At 44.3% G+C, this 16,947-nt stretch overlaps 1 protein-coding gene across 1 annotated transcript; it reads right to left on the bottom strand.

The window, feature by feature from the left end:
• Positions 1–3,750: 3,750 nt before the first annotated feature.
• LOC116971976 (tumor necrosis factor receptor superfamily member 6B-like) lies at positions 3,751–14,666 on the bottom strand. Its single transcript, XM_033019203.1, has 4 exons — positions 14,500–14,666; positions 9,787–10,156; positions 7,657–7,839; positions 3,751–5,565 (listed from the first exon to the last, which is right to left on the bottom strand). Exons 1-4 carry the CDS (start codon positions 14,512–14,514, stop codon positions 5,225–5,227), a joined length of 909 nt encoding a protein of 302 aa, XP_032875094.1. The 5' UTR covers positions 14,515–14,666; the 3' UTR covers positions 3,751–5,224.
• Positions 14,667–16,947: the final 2,281 nt, after the last annotated feature.

The following is a 16,947-nucleotide window of genomic DNA, read 5'->3' as shown; positions in this document are numbered from 1 at the left end:
GAACAATGAAATGTCCCATGAATATTGTGTCACTCGTAATAAACTCTCCTTATTTCTTAATTGATTATCTCCCCAAATGTTCTGCTTTTATTGAGCGGTTTACATACAATTTCCATCTACGTTTGTTCTACAACTTATATTTATCTCTCAGCAGACGATTCTCTCAGTAAACTGTAGACAGAAGAGACGGCTGATGCTATAATCTGGAGCACAAAACTAACTGCTGGTGAAACTCAAGGCGTCAAGCAGCATCTGCGGAGGTAAATGCGGGTGCCACGTGGTGCAGCGGTAGAGTTGCTGCCTTACAGCACTTCCAGCGCCAGAGATCCGGGTTCGATCCCGGCTACGGGTGCTGTCTGCACGGTGTTTGCACGTTCTCCACTGTGTCCATGTGGGTTTCCTCAGAGATCTCCGGTTTCCTCCCGCACTCCAAAGACGTACCGGTTTGTAGGTTAATTGGCTTGGTATTAATATAAAATTGTCCCTAGTGTGTGTAGAATAGTGTTAATGTGCGGGGATCGCTGGTCGGTGCGGACTTGGTGGGCTGAGCTGTATATCTAAACTAAACTAAATAGATACAGTAGTTGTTGTATCAGTAACAGGGCTGATAGTATAGTGGTAAGATGGCCAGTGTAAAGAGGTGAGGAGCAGGGGGGAGGCTGGGACTGACCGGCTATAGGTGGATTCAGATGAGGAAGGATATAAAGGGTGGGGGAAGAGCTGTTTGGGTCTCTGGATGACGGTAAGGGAGGTAGTAAGGATGAGTGTTGCAAATCCTATGGTTGCAGGGGAAAGTGCCAGGAGGGCAGATAGGGAATGGATGGATATCTCTGAAGATCTGGCCTGGACCATCTTGATGCAAGGATAAAGAAAGCCCATCAACACCTCTACATCCTTAGAAGATCGAGGAGATATGGTATGTGGATGAATAGTCTCTTGAAAATCTACAGGTGTACGGCAGCGAGCACATTGACTGGGTGCATCACAACCTGGTTCCAGAAACCTTAATGCCCAGCAACATAGATTACAAAAAGTGATGAACACTGCCCAGTCCTTCACGGGTACTAACGTCCCCACCATCGAAGGGATCTAAAAGAGGCGCTGAATCAAAAAAGGCAACCAACATTATCAAGGACCACCCTGCCCTCACTCTCATTTCAGATAGTGTGTAACCAGGCCCTTCGGCCCAACTTGCCTACACCTGCCCACATGTCTCAGCTACACTAGTTCCACCTTCCCATGTTTGGCCCATATCCCTCCATATCTGCCCTATCCATGTACCTGTCTGTTTCTTAAATGTTGGGATAGTCCCTGCCTCAACTACCTCCTCCAGCAGTTCGTTTCTATACACCCACCACCATTTTTTTGAGAAAAGGTTACCCCTCAGGTTCCTATTAAATCTTTTAAGTCAAAAAAGGCAGCCAACATTATCAAGGACCACCCTGCCCTCACTCTCATTTCACTCCTGTCATCGGGAAGAAGGAATAGGAGTCTAGAGGAACCAAGAATCTGTAGTCTCCTTTTGCTCTTATAATTTATTTAATTCACATGTTTAATCGATAATGTTTTGTTATAAATATTTAATGTTTTATGTCATTCCTAACTGTCACTGTATGTTATGTTGTCACTTGCGTGCAGAGCACCAAGGCAAATTCCTTGTATGTGAATACGTGGCCAATAAACTTATTCATTCATTCATTCATTCATTCATTCATTCATTCAAAACTGTAACACCCAGGTTCAGGAACAGCTTCTTCCCCTCGACCACCAGGCTATGGAACGTACGAATTCCAACCCAACTCGGAACTGCCTGGTTTGCACGAGGGACTTTGTGCTTTGGCTTGTTTTTGCACGATGTTGTTTTTAAAAATGTATTGAATTATTTTTGTTATGTTACCTATTGAGTGCTGTGTTTACAAGCCTTTTGTGCTGCTGCTGCTGCTGCACTTAAGCATTTCATTGTTCCATTTAGAGACGTATGAGAATAAAACACTCTCGACTCTCTTGAATCTTGAGTGTAGGGATAACTGAACCAGGGAGACACTGAGAGAGTGGTCCCTCCAGGACACAGGAAGGGGTTATAGAGGAATCAATTTCACTTCTTTGAAAACAAATGTCTGGCCTTCAGCAGTTGCATGTGCCCTGGTAATTGGCCACATAGGTCCTTGTTTGAAACCATCCTGGTACCATTCTCCACTTCTTTCTCATGTACATCGACGTCTTCATTGATGCTGCCTTCTGCACTTGTCATTACCTCAGGCAGCATCTCTGGAGATACAGTACACTAACACACTACACACTGACATGTTAGGGACTATTCACAGTGTGTAGGATAGAACTGTGGCAGTAGTTCTATCTTTCTTCCTATGTTGTAAACACACAGACATCGTGACTGCGTGGGTTTCCTCCGGAGAATACCCCTCCCGCAAAGAGGTGTAGACCTGCAACTCACCCGGTCCTGGCAAACCCCCCGCGGACCGCCGGCAGAGCTGCCCCTCGCATCAGAGAGCCGGGCCCAACCCCTCCGTCACGCACCCCAACGCACCAGCTCCACCCCACACACTAGGGACAACTCACAGTGTGGAGGACAGAACTGGAGCGCCCGAAGCGCCCGGAGGAAGCCCACCCGGCCACTGGGAGCACCCGGAACCAGGATCCAACACGGATCCATGGTGCCGCAAGGCAGCGGCTCAACCAGCGGCCCACACAAACCAACCAAACCACAAACCCGCACGATTCAGCAATACGGTGAAAACCCAAGCAGTTGGAGGAAACCCACACTGCAACAGTGAGTATCCGAGGACAGGATCGAACTCGGGTCTCTGGTGCTGTAAGGTAGCAACTCTACAGGAACGCCAGTGTGCCGTCCCAAGGTATTGTGTGTTTCATGTCCTTTATTATGTAGTGTGTTTAGTGACAGACTCTCAATACTGTACATATTTACCCCCTTTATTTAATCAGTAATAACAGACACCATCACCGCTACTATGGTTCGTTAATAACGAGGGTTTACTTTAAATATAAAATGAATTCTTCTCAATTAAAAAAAGTTACATAAATTCATGTTCATAATACAATGGCAGTAAAAAGATTCAGTTATATAAACAAAAAACCCTAAATGGACCATATTTTAAAAATACCACATAAAATTGAACGAGAGATCTAAAAAAGAACTAATGTCGAACTCCCACAACTTCAGGATCCCCAGAGAACTTGCAGCCAAATATTTACAGTATACTTACTGCTATAATGCAAGAAACACAGCCATCAATTTATGCCCAGCAATGAGATAATAATCAAGCAATCTGTTTTAGTGCTACATATCTGTACATCCCATGGCCATGACATACTGTTTCTTCCAATCTTAGTTCTGAGTTAGTTTGTTGCTGTTCTGAGCAAACTGCCCATTTATAGAAATTATCTATTTGTTCATTTTGCACAACTATTTGAATGTAAGGATATGATCGTGGAGAAAGCGTGAGTCAAGCCTCACCTTCAATGTGACCCTGCTGAGATTTTCAATCTTAAATGGACCAAAGGAGATGCAAGATCAAGGCAGAGTAATAAACACCAAATATTAGAGTCGTAGAGTGATACAGTGTGTAAACAGGCCCTTCGGCCCAACTTGCCTACACCGGCCCACATGTCTCAGCTACACTAGTTCCATCTTCCCATGTTTGGCCTGTATCCCTCCATATCTGCCCTATCCATGCACCTGTCTGTTTCTTAAATGTTGGGATAGTCCCTGCCACAACTACCTCCTCCGGCAGTTCGTTTCTATACACCCACCACCATTTTTTGTGTGAAAAGGTTACCCTCAGGTTCCTATTAAATCTTTTCCCCTTCACCTTAAACCTACATTGTCGGGAGTGTTCGCAACACTTCTGCATTCTATAATGCCAGTGCAGGAATAGTTTGGTCATCCACTCATTTAGCCAAGGAGGGATGAATAGTATGGAGAGGCATTGGTGAAGATAGGTGGGGTTTGGAGCTGTGGGATGTATGAGTGGTGTGAATTCTGAGAAGCTTTGAACGCCCTCTGACTGTGCTTGTATTTACTAATAATTTGTTTCTCTTTACTTTAAAGCAGGTGGGAAATATCAGCACCTATCTTTTTGTAGTGCACGAATGTTAGTAGATCAGGCAATTATTCTGTATTTATATCAGATGTGGCTGCCTAAATAATGTCGCTGAAGTACTAGGATTGGAAATTGCCAGACAATCACTACCGATGCTTAGTTTAGTTTAGTAATACTGTGCAAAACAGGCCCTTTGGCCCATCGTATCCACACCAACCAGCAATCCCCACACATTAACACTACCCTACACACACTCGGGACAACTTTACATTTATACCAAGTCAATTAACCTGCAAACCTGTAGGTCTTTGGATACGAACATACCATATGCTGCAGTCCTGATTGTTATCCTTGGGGTGACTGCCTGAGCAACTGGGAGCCTAACGTCTACTCAATAAAAACCTAATGTCAGATTTGTACAGAAACCAAGTTTTTAAGAATCAAATGAATATTAGCGAATACTTTACATTGCCTGAAATTGATCTGGGCATTTGCCTTATTGCTATTTATATGGTCACTTTATTTCAGATCAGATCAATGGTTTACAATAATGGTCTTCAAATTTGATGAAAATCTATCGTGTAACATTCTTCTATTCAACCCTCGAGAAATGTAATTTTCTATATCCTAACTGATACTGTTTAAAAGTAAGATTGTAAAAAATAAAGTTGCTCTGTCCAATAGAATTGGACAAGTCATACATTATTCTATTTGGTGGTTTCCTGGACTGAACAGCCAATTGCACTGTAGTGATATTTTAGCCCTCTGCTTAAGTTAATTAAATGGGCGCGGGGATGGGCGACGAGAGCACGAAGGAGGGGAAAGGAGCAGGGTGACTGGGGTGTTACTTAAAATTGGAGAACTCAATGTTAATACTGTTGGCTTGTGAGGTATGGAAGTGGAATATGACACGCTGTTCCTCCCGTTTTGGTGTGGCCTCACTCTGGCAATGGAGGAGGCCAAGGAAAGAAAGGTCAATATGGGAATAGGAAGGGGAGTTAAAATGGCGAGCAACCAGGAGTTTCAGCATGACTTGGCAGATGGAGCACAAGTGTTCGATGAAATGGTCGCCTAGTCTAAGGTGTTGGGGAAAGTAAAACAAGGACGACTTTGAAAGATATCGAGATTTTTAAACAATTCATTCTCTATTTCCCTTCTACTACTATCCTGTAATTTTTTGCCTCACCACACCTGTCCGTGAGTTCATCGTTTTTTTTGAGGAACTTGTGAATCACTTTTTTTGCAATTTTTTTTAGCTTAATTTCTCTCAGAGCTTTCACGAAGTCTTCTGCAGAAATGCTCACATCCCTCTTCATCTTCCCGACGTTAAGTAGCAGCCTAGTCTGTTGCTTGCCATTCTTTATTTGTACCACATCATCTTCAGTCAAGATGGTTAATGCTTTTCCAAGTTGCAACATTTTCTTTTGCCTGATATTTTGTCGATCGACAAAATTAAACAGGGCTTCTTCGCACTCTGAAATACCCTCTGAAACACAGAATCAAAATAGTATGAACAAGTTTTGTCCAGATTTTATTTTCAAACAAAAAGATATTTTACTTGACCAATAGAGAAACATCTGTCACAACATTACAAACCAATCTTGTCCTATCATCGCAGAAATACACAAAATAGTGGAGTAACTCAGTGGGACAGGCAGCATCTCTGGAGAGAAGGAATGGGTAACGTTTTGTGTCGAGACCCTTCTTCAGACTGAGAGTTGGGGGAGAGGGAGACACAGAGTTAAGGAAGGGGAAAGTGTGAAAACAAGACATCAAAGGAGATGGAGTGTCTCGAACCGAAACATCACTTATTCCTTTTCTCCAGAGATGCTGTATGACCCGCTGAGTTACACCAGCTTGTTATCTCTATCTTTGTTTTTAACCCGCATCTGCAATTCCTTCCTTAACATAATATGGACTTGGCATTAATTCAGTATTTTTTATTATTCGCTGTGGGGGGTGTTTGAAGGAAAGGAGAAAAAGGGCATCTTCCTTCAGAAGGAAAACAAATTGGTGATTTGATGCAAAAGTCACAATTTCAGTAGCAGGAAATGAATTCCCATGGAGTCATGCATAGACACTGGAGCACCTGGGGAATCCAACACTGTCATAGGGAGTAATTAAGGGATATGGGGAAAAAGCCAGAACGGGATACTGATTTTGGATAATCAGTCATGATCATATTGAACGGCGGTGCTGGCTCGAAGGGCCAAATGGCCTACTCCTGCACCTATTTTCTATGTTTCTATGTTTCTATGAAATGCAAACTCCTCCTAGGTAGGACCAGACATCAGAATCAAACTCGGATCACCGGAGCTGCGAGGCAACTGCTCTACTAGATCTGTCACTGAACAAGTTGTTTGGTTTTATCCGCAGCCAAAAAGCATGTGCATTCTGCCAATAATGAATGAGATTAGAAATTAAAAAGAGTGCGAGATCTCTTCCTGCTTCAGATATGTTTGGCAAAATATTTCAATTAAATTCCTGCTGCTTTAGTTCAGTTTAGAGATACAGCGCGGAAACAGGCCCTTCGGCCCATCAAGTCTGCACCGACCAGCGATCCCCTAGCACTTACACTACCCTACGCATACTTAGGACAATTTACCAAGCCTATTAACCTACAAGCGTCCTTGGAGTGTGGGGGGAAACCGGAGCACCCGGAGAAAACCCACGCTCTGTATGGTAACTCAAATCTCACTGTACCAATTGGTGCATGTGACAATAAATGTGAACTTGAATGGACTTGAACTTGAACGGTCACAGGAAGAACATAAAAACTCCATACAGACAGCACCTATGGTCAGGATGGAACCCGGGTCTCTGGCGCTGTAAGGCAGCGACTCTACCGCTGTGCCACCGTGCTGCCATGCTGCTAAGGTGCTCTCACTTAATTATCACATCACAATTAAACATCACAATCTGGTTTGGGAACTGCTCTGCCCAGGACAAGAAAGCTCTGCAGAGAGTAGTGCGTTCGGCCGAACGCACTATGGGAACTACACTCGCCCCCCTGCAGGAACTATACATCAGAAGGTGCAGATCCAGAGGCAGCAACATTATGGGGGACCCCTTCCACCCCAGCAACAGACTGTTCCAACTGCTACGGTCAGGCAAACGCCTCCATTGCCATGCTGTGAAAACAGAGGATGAAAAGGAGTTTCTTCCCAGTGGCCATAAGGACTGTAAACTCCTATCTCACCAGGGACTAACTTACTGTACCAATTCACTGTTGTGTGGTGTATTTTTAAAATTGCTCTTTTTATCTTTTTTTCCCACAAATATGTAATTACTGATTCTGTTCTATTCTGTTTTGTAGTTTTTTTGCACAATCCGCAAGCATTGCCACTTTTCATTTCACTGCACATCTCGTATGCGTATGTGACGAATAAACTTGACTTGACTTATCATCTTGAGAAACTGCCTAAACTCACACTGTTGTGTGAAACCATCCTAGGGAATACTTAGCTTGGAATTTTCTCTGACATAAAATATAAAGAGCATTTCCAGAGTTTGTGGATCAACCCAGTAAGTGCTCCATCCAGGCCGACAGGTAGGAGGAAGAAATATTTGGCATTACCTTTAGTGCCAGAGGGCTGGCAGGGGCTGCACAAGTTGTCGTGCCACGTGGTGCCAACTATATCCAGCTCCAAGCCCAGCTTGGTGCAGTTGGTGTGCCTCTTACATTGCATCGTGGCAGAACTCACGGAGGAGAAGAAACCAGGACGACACTTTGTACAAACGGTATCTTCTTGTGGAGTACCTGGACAATGGAAGAAAGTGATCACATTATACGCACAGGAATTTAAAGTTCACATCAAATAATGAAATAAAAAAACATTCTGTTAGAGTGAAACTAATACTGAATGTCCAATAAATCATTTTGGAGGAAGAATTGGTTTAAAGAATGATCCGTTTAGAAATGGCAAAACATGGGATGTCCAGTAAACACTGTGATTTTATCTGAAGATAGACACAAAGAGCTGGAGTATCTCAGCGGGTCAGATAGCATCTCTGGAGAAAAGAAATGGGTGACGTTTCAGATCGAGACCCTTCTTCGGATATCTTCATTTGCTATAGCTCAGAATTTGAGACATGAGCTGAAAACAATAATGTAGAAGGGTCTCGACCTGAAACGTCACCCATTCCTTCTCTCCAGAGATGCTGTCTGACCTGCTGAGTTACTTCAGCAATTTGTTTTTTTTTCAGGAATAAGAAAACTAAAGGATGTTATTAAAGTTAAGTAATGGTTTGATAGGTTAACCTGCCCTTGCTCTTTATACACCCACATGATTCACTTACATACTTCCCTGGTGACATCATGTAAACACTCTCACGTTCAATATGTTTGCTGATGATTCACAGTTTTACCTTGTCAGTGCCTCTTTCAACTCCTCCACACGCTAACTAGCACACTGTTTTCCCAGGATCTAATACTGAATGAACAGAACTTACATTACTGTTTCAGGAGGAACTGCAGATGTGGTTTAAACCGAAGATAGACACAAAAAGCTGGAGTAACTCAGCGGGTCAGACAGCATCTCTGGAGAGAAGGAATGGGTGACTTTTCAGGTCAAGACCCTTCGACATTATTATTTTCAGCTCATGTCACAATTCTGTTACCCAGTCACTGACTCCGTCCCTATCTAGACAACATTCTGAACCTGCACAGTTCTTGTACTTGGTCTCATATTTGACCCTAAATGTGAGGTTATCCACTTTGGTGGCAAGAACAGGAAGGCAGATTGTTATCTGAATGGTGTCAGATTAGAAAAAGGGGAGTGCAACGTGACCTGGGTGTGCTTGTACATCAGTCACTGAAAGTAAGCATGCAGGTACAGCAGGCAGTGAAGAAAGCTAATGGCATGTTGGCCTTCATTGTGAGAGGATTTGAGTTTTTGAGCAAGGAGGTCCTACTGTAGTTGTACAGGGCCCTGGTGAGACCGGACCTGGAGTATTGTGTGCAATGTTGGTCTCCTAATTTGAGGAAGGACATTATTGCTATTGAGGGAGTGCAGCGTGGGTTCACCAGGTTAATTGCCGGGATGGTGGGACTGTCATATGATGAAAGAATGTGTCGACTGGGCGTATCACTGGAATTTAGAAGGATGAGGGGGATCTTATAAAATCATATAAAATTCTTAAGGGATTGGACAGGCCAGATGCAGGAAAAATGTTCCCAATGTTGGGCGAGTCCGTGGGTGACAGTTTAAGAATAAGCGGTAGGCCATTTAGGACTAAGATGAGGAAAAACTTTTTCACCCATAGTTGTGAATCTGTGGAATTCTCTGCCACAGAAGGCAGTCAAGGCCAATTCACTGGGTGTTTTCAAGAGGGTTAGATTTAGTTCTTAGGGCTAACGGAATCAATGGATATGGGGAAAATGCAGGAACGGGGTTCTGATTTTAGATGATCAGCCATGATCATATTGAACGGCCAAATGGCCTACTCCTGCACCTATTTTTCTATGTTTCTATGTTTTCTACCTAGATTCTTCCATTTCGACAACATTGCCCAATCCTGCCCCCTGTTTTTTAAGCTTCTTCACTGCTTAACCTGTTCAGTGCCACCCCCAAGTATACTCAGGTCCTGGCCAATGGTGCAGAACCTGGTTCTGTGTCCTAAATGTAAGGTCCAATATAGTTATAGTTTGTAAATGGAAACAAAGATGCACGTTTGTAGACAGTTGACAAAGATTGACAGATTTTACCTGGAGCTGTAACTCCGAATCCCTGGGGACATTCTTTCTGCTTCATACAAAATTCATATTTCCAGAAGTATCCGTCCTTGCATTCGCACACTCTGTTGTGGAATTGGTTGCATTCAGACTTAACGTATTGATTTTCTTGGCAGAAATTATTGCAATATTGGCACTTCTGTACATAGTTCCAGTACTGCGTATAATGGTTTGCTGAGCATGGTGCACAAATTGTATCGTGGCTTCTCGTGCAACGTGTCTTCATGTACAACCCTGGAGGACAACGGCGACAGATTCGACCTTCATGTTGATAGGTATATTCAGATGCACTGGCCTCTGCACTTGCATAAACGAAAGGGGCAATAGCCAAGCTGAAGAACCACTGAGGGGAGAGAAAAAGGGGAGAGAAACATTCTGTTATGGGGCTGTCCCACTTGGGCGACTTAATTGGCGAGTTTAGAAGAGTTTGAAAAAAAATGACATGTTGAAGACCTCCTTCGACTATGTAGAAGACCTTCTTCGACCTCCTTCGAATATGTTGAAGACTAGCTACGACTAGCTACGACTAACTTTGGGAAAATTGGACACCGAATAGTGGAGAGTGAAGACGACCTCCTTCGACCTCCCTTCGACTATGATGAAGATTATCTACGACTACCTTCGACTACCCTCGATTACCTACGACTAACATGCCGATCTACTGCGACTAAACCTACGAGTAAAAAAAGTATAGATTTTTTCCATGGCAACCTTTTTTTACTCACGGGCATTTTTTAACATATTGAAAAAAACGCCGCGACCTAGCTGAGGCCTCAAGTACGTGGAGACCACTCCCGAGCATGAAGGAGAGTTACGAAGACCTCCTACGACCTCGTGGCGACCATGCTGCGAGTATGAGTTGAGGGCAAACTCGCCAGAACTCGCAGATTAGATCGACCAAGTGGGACAGGCCCTTTAGTTATAGAGAGTATGTCTGTTTGCATTGTAAATGGAGCCCTGCATATAAAACTATCTATGTGTAAGAAAGAATTGCAGATGCTGGTTTAAATCGAAGGTAGACACAAACTGCTGGGGTAACTCAGCGGGTCAGGCAGCATCTCTGGAGAGAAGGAATGGGTGATGTTCCGGGTCGAGACCCTTTTTCAGACTGATAAAACTAGGTAAAACTATATAAAACTATCTAAGGATGTATTTTCTTGCTCAGCAAGACTGGAGTACGTGCCTGACTTGGAAGGTGGGTCAGTATATAAAGGTGGAAAGGACATTGCTCCACAAAGTATAGAAACAAGGAATTGCAGATGTTGATTTGCACAAAAAAATACACAAAGTGCTGGAGTAACTTAGCAGATCAGGCAGCATCTCCAGAGAACATGAAGAAGGAACCCGACTCAAACATCAACCATCCATGTTCTCCGGAGATGCTGCTTGACCCGCTGAATTCTTCCACAAAGGGTTGACTCCATTGTGAATATGTTGTGTCACTGGCACCCAATGACAATAGGTCACAGATATCACTCGTCTGTGAAACATGTCACTACATTACATCCCAATTGGAACACTATAGGTTCCATTTTTTATTCGATAAAAACTTTTTTTACATTTCCCTTCCCCATTATAATTAGTTTAGCTTAGTTTAGTTTAGTTTAGTTTAGAGATACAGCGTGGTAGCAGGCCTCTCAGCCCACTGAGTCCACACCGACCAGCGATCCTCGCACACTAACACTATCCTACATTCACTAGGGACAACTCACATTTATACCGAGCCAATTGACCTACAAACCTATACATCTTTGGAGTGTGGGAGGAAACCGAAGATCTCAGCAAAAACCCACGCAGGTTATGGGGAGAACATACAAACTCCCTACAGACAAGCACCAGTCCGGATCGAACCTGGGTCTTTGGATCTGGGAGGCAGTAGCTCTAATGCTACGCCACATGCAGTCCCTAATAACAGATTGTTTTTCATTCACATTCAGAAATAAATCACGTCAGCAGGGTTTTTTTTACTGAATATTAATGATGTCAACAAAAAGGATCAGCAGAAAACTGAATTCACAGTGGAGTGACGTATTTAACATTTCAAATGAAATCAAGAGAAACACCTTTTACATTCTATCACTCAACTGACTAGGAATATCAGTAAAAGAATCAGTAAAGGCATGTTGACAAAATGCTGGAGAAACTCAGAGGGTGAGGCAGCGTCTATGAGGCAGTGTCACTTGCACCTCCTCCAACCTCATCTACTGTATCCGCTGTTCCAGGTGTGGACTCCTATATATCGGCGAGACCAGGTGCAGGCTCGGCAATCGTTTCGCTGAACACCTCTGCTCTGTCTGCCTAAACCTACCTGATCTCCCGGTTGCCAAACACTTTAACTCCCCCTCCCATTCCCACACTGACCTTTCTGTCCTGGGCCTCCTCCACTGTCCGAGTGAGCCCCAATGCAAATTGGAGGAACGCGACCTCATATTTTGCTTGGGCAGCTTACAATGCAGCGGTATGAATCTTGACTTCTCTAGCTTCAAGTAACCCTTGTTTTCCCTCTCTCTCCATCCCTCCCCCATCCTAGTTCTCCGACCAGTCTGGCTGTCCTCCCGATCTATTCTACATTTTCCTCGAACGTTGTCCCCTTTGATGACCTACTTTCACGCCTTACCCTTCCATATCTCTGTGCCTCCCCCGCCCCTGACTCTCAGCCTGAAGAAAGGTCTCGACCCGAAAAGTCACCCATTCCTTCTCTCAAGGGATGCTGCCTGTCCTGCTGAGTTACTATAGCATTTTGTGTCTGCCTGCACCATTGATGGAAGTTGCTTGTTCTGTCAAGTTCATGCAGGGGCAATGAAATGGAAACTGCTGGTGACACTCAGCAGGTCAGGCAGCATCTGTGCAAAGAGAAAGAGGGTTAATGTTTCAGGCAGAAGATCCTTTGTCAGAAATGATAAGGATCTTCAATGTGAAATGTTAAACCTGTTTCTCTTTCCACAACTGCTGCATGATATGCCCCGGTATTCCACCATTTTTATTTCACATTTTTAACTTTATAGATTTTTTTAATTTTTCAAAAGGAGTGATACATCAAATCGCACCCTGTCCTGTTTGCACAGCCCTGCAAATTATTTCCTTTCAGGTACCTATACACTGGAGCAGATGGAGCCCATCAGCCTGGGAAGGCAGTCTATCTAGGAGAGGGAAAACTCTGATTTAAAACCTCCACTGCCTTGTGGCCATATCCAGTCATGGAAAAGGCTCCAGGAGTAAACCTCAAGAAAATCCGGAGTCGGAGCCCCTAAGGCAGTTCGTCATTGTCTACAACCTCGCGCTGGCAGCTCCTGCGTCGGCGCTGGTGCCAAACTGTAACGGCCCTTCTGTTCCTTTGGATCGATCAGCGACGTGGAGAGGGGGGACGTGCAGCATGGGCAACAGCCTGTCCTCCATATGACATCGCCCAGGCTTGCATCCGACCAGGATGCATCACCCATGGTCAGTCATGACCGAGGGGGGCCTACTACCTATACACTGCCACTGAGTCTGTCTCCACTGCAACCCCTGGCTGTACATTTTAGATTCTAACCACTAGCCTGTAAGCAAAATGTCCACTCACTTTGTTTTCCTATCCACTTCCCTTTTAATTCCACACCTCCCTTCCCCATCCTCCGCCAACAAGCATGGTTTCTCTCTATCTACTCTCTCCACCCCTTTCCATGATTTTCACTCACTCCCCTCCATCTCCTCCCATCTGTTCCAAAGAGGAAAAAGAAAAGCCATCTTTTCCTGACCTCGACCGTTCCATCCTCAGCTCCAGGTTACAGGTACATAGACACAAAATGCTGGGGTAACTCAGCAGGTTAGGCAGAATCTCTGGAGAGAAGAAATGGGTGATGTTTCGGATCAAGACCCTTCTTCAGACTGAGACAGCAGAGAGGGAGACTAGAGGGTACACAAAAATTTAGGAGAAACTCAGCGGGTGCAGCAGCATCTATGGAGCGAAGGAAATAGGCAAGGTTTCAGCCCGAAACGTTGCCAATTTCCTTCGCTCCATAGATGCTGATGCACCCGCTGAGTTTCTCCTGCATTTTTCTGTACCTTCGAATTTCCAGCATCTGCAGTTCCTTCTTAAACAGGGAAACTAGAGGTATAGAAGGGTAAGGTGTGAAAATGACAGATCAAAGGCGACATGGCTCAAGGAAAATGTTACTGATTGTATGCTTTGTTGTCACCTTCTCCTCAGCTAACAATGAAAAAATTCTACATTTTCCTTGCCCTTTGAAATCTTTCGTTTTCACACCTAACCCTTCCTTATCTCTGTGTCTCCCTCTCCTCTGACTGTCTGAAGAAGGGTCCAGACCCGAACCGTCACCCATTCCTTCTCTGTGTAGGAAGGACCTGCAGATTTACACCGAAGATAGACACAACAAGCTGGAGACACAACAATTCCTTCGCTCCATAGATGCTGCTGCACCCGCTGAGTTTCCCCAGCAATTTTGTGTACCTTCGATATTCCAGCATCTGCAATTCCCTTTTGAACAAGCTGGAGTAACTCAGCGGGTCAGACAGCATCTCTGGGTGATGCCTATCATTCAGGGTAGAGTGTGTGTGGTGTCGCTCCACGGAGCGACCCGGTGGGATCAGTGGGAGATCCTCTCGGGCAGCCGGGGCCACACATCCCCCCGACCCAGACCACTGGGCTCGCCGCTGGTGCTTCCACCCGCCCGCTGATAAACTCACCCTCACGAAGGTCATCTCGGCGGCGCTGCGGTTCGCTGGTCCCGGGTCAGGCTGGAGTCGAGAGCTCGCTGCATCTGTCCGTGGAAACGCAGCGGGTTTAAACCCAGGCAGAGGAAAGCGGGAAAGCCCCTCGGAGCGCGGAGGCGTTGGTCCCACCTCTGGCGTAATACCCACGCCCAAAGATCTTAGAGCAGAGTTAAGATCTTTGCCCACGCCTTGAGAGAAGAAAAAAAAAGACCTTCATTGCTCAGTGCGCGCATTTCACACAGCCACACACTCCTTCAATTTTCTTTCTAGTGGTTTGTGAACCTACTGAATTTCGCAAAACCCGCGCAGACCAACGTCCAAACTGCATACAGACAGCACCCATAATCGGGACCGAACCCGGGATAATTTACCGGGTTCGGTAATTTACCGGGTTCTAATTTACAATTAATAAAAAAACTAGAAGCAGAACCAATCCACAACTGATAATATTAACAATGTATGACTGATATACATGAAATGTTTGTAATATGGGTTTGCTTCTAATAAAAGTAATTAAATTTTTTTTTTTTTTAAAAGACGATGGGATGCTATGTTGCAGTTGTCAAGACATTGGCTGCACTTAAAGTAGTGAGTTTACTTTTGGTCACCCTACATAGATACGTAGATACATAGAAAATAGGTGCAGGAGTAGGCCATTCGGCCCTTCGAGCCTGCACCGCCATTCAATATGATCATGGCTGATCATCCAACTCAGTATCCCGTACCTGCCTTCTCTCCATACCCCCTGATCCCTTTAGCCACAAGGGCCACATCTAACTCCCTCTACCACAGACAAAATGCCATTTAGCTGGAAAGATGACTATAGGATTTGTAGGGATGTTGCCAGGACTGGGCGGACTGCATTATAATTTAGTTTAGTTTTGTTTAGAGATACAGCACGGAAACAGGCCCTTCGGCCCACCAAGTCCACACCGACCAGCCATCCACGCACATTAACACTATTCTACACATTCTAGGGACAATTTACACTTATACCAAGCCAATTAACCTACAATCCTGCACGTCTTTGGAGTGTGGGAGGAAACCGAAGATCTCGGAGAAAACCCACATGGTCACGGGGAGAACGTACAAATTCCGTACAGACAGCACCCGTAGTCAGGATCGAACCCGGGTCTTCAGCACTGTAAGAGCTGTAAGGCAGCGACTCTACCACTGCGCCACCATGCTGCCCTACAGTAGAGGTTGCGCAGACTAGGACATTATTCTTTAGATGGGAAAAGGAAATATTTAAGAAGAACCCGATGGACATCTTTTTCTCATAAAGGAGATTGTTTGCTCGTGTGTCAGATGACACAGAGCTCGCTGTTGGCTTCTGTCATTGTCCAACATGTTGACAGAATTGGTCGCCCAGAGTGCATCGTGTCATCGTTTCTGGGGATCGCCACGAGGAGGTTTCTGTCATGATCCCCATAAAGGAGATGAGTATATAGAACAAGCTACCAGAGAAAGGTGGTTGAGACTGGTACAATGACAAATTAAAAAAAACACTCGGATAGGTACCTAGAGAGGAAAGGCTTAGAAGGATAAGGGCAAAATGCAGGTCGATAGGACTAGAGTGATGGGGCATCTTGGCAAGCATGGACGGGTTGGGCCAAAGGGCCTGATTCTATGCTGTATGACTCTGTGTCTCTTTACAATGGGAATTACCCTATGGAAAGCATGATCTTGACTTCTGACTACATCCTGATCAAATCGTAACACTTCTTCCTGCTGAATAACAAAAGAAAATACATTGAGATGACATGGTTTATGGCAACCTAGACAAAAACACAATGATGCTCCACTTTAGTAATGAATCTGTAAACGAACTAATGTTATGTAATTGTAGCGCAGATTTGTATATTGTGCATATTTTATATTGTTACATTTTTATATTATCCCTCTAGCCGCTAAATGGACTGCATGGTTAAGGAGAATGTCTTCATACGCATGCGAGCTCACTGTCAGAGACCTTCAGAGCTTCTTCACAGGCAAATCTTCCAAACACAGTCTTTTGATTGATAAATTCTTTATTGTTGATGAAAAACAATAAGGTACATCCAAACTTCTTCCGACTCATTACTATAATCCTCATCGAACTCCAGCTTATCGCTTTGAAGGTTAGAAAACTCCTCGTGTTTCCGTTAAGCTTTTCGCATGGTCAAAGGGTAAACCTTCTCCATGCTGGTCCCAAACTAAAACTAAAAACTACGCTTCTGCGCAAGAAACCTAGCCCCAAAAAATGCCCAAAATACGTCATAAATCCCACTCACAATATAATGGGCCATCTAAAATTTAAAGACATATGCCATCATTAATGACATGCAAAACAAGCCAAATGGCCACTACAGTAATTGAGATCTTCTATTGAAAGTAATTTTATTGTATTGGGTTTCTTCTGAAATAAATGTGACTTTGCCA

Source organism: Amblyraja radiata, chromosome 4 (genome assembly GCF_010909765.2).
Source record: "Amblyraja radiata isolate CabotCenter1 chromosome 4, sAmbRad1.1.pri, whole genome shotgun sequence".
Classification (NCBI taxonomy): domain Eukaryota; kingdom Metazoa; phylum Chordata; class Chondrichthyes; order Rajiformes; family Rajidae; genus Amblyraja; species Amblyraja radiata.
The sequence above is the reverse complement of the archived record's forward strand: the minus strand, read 5'-3'. Positions and strand labels throughout refer to the sequence as shown.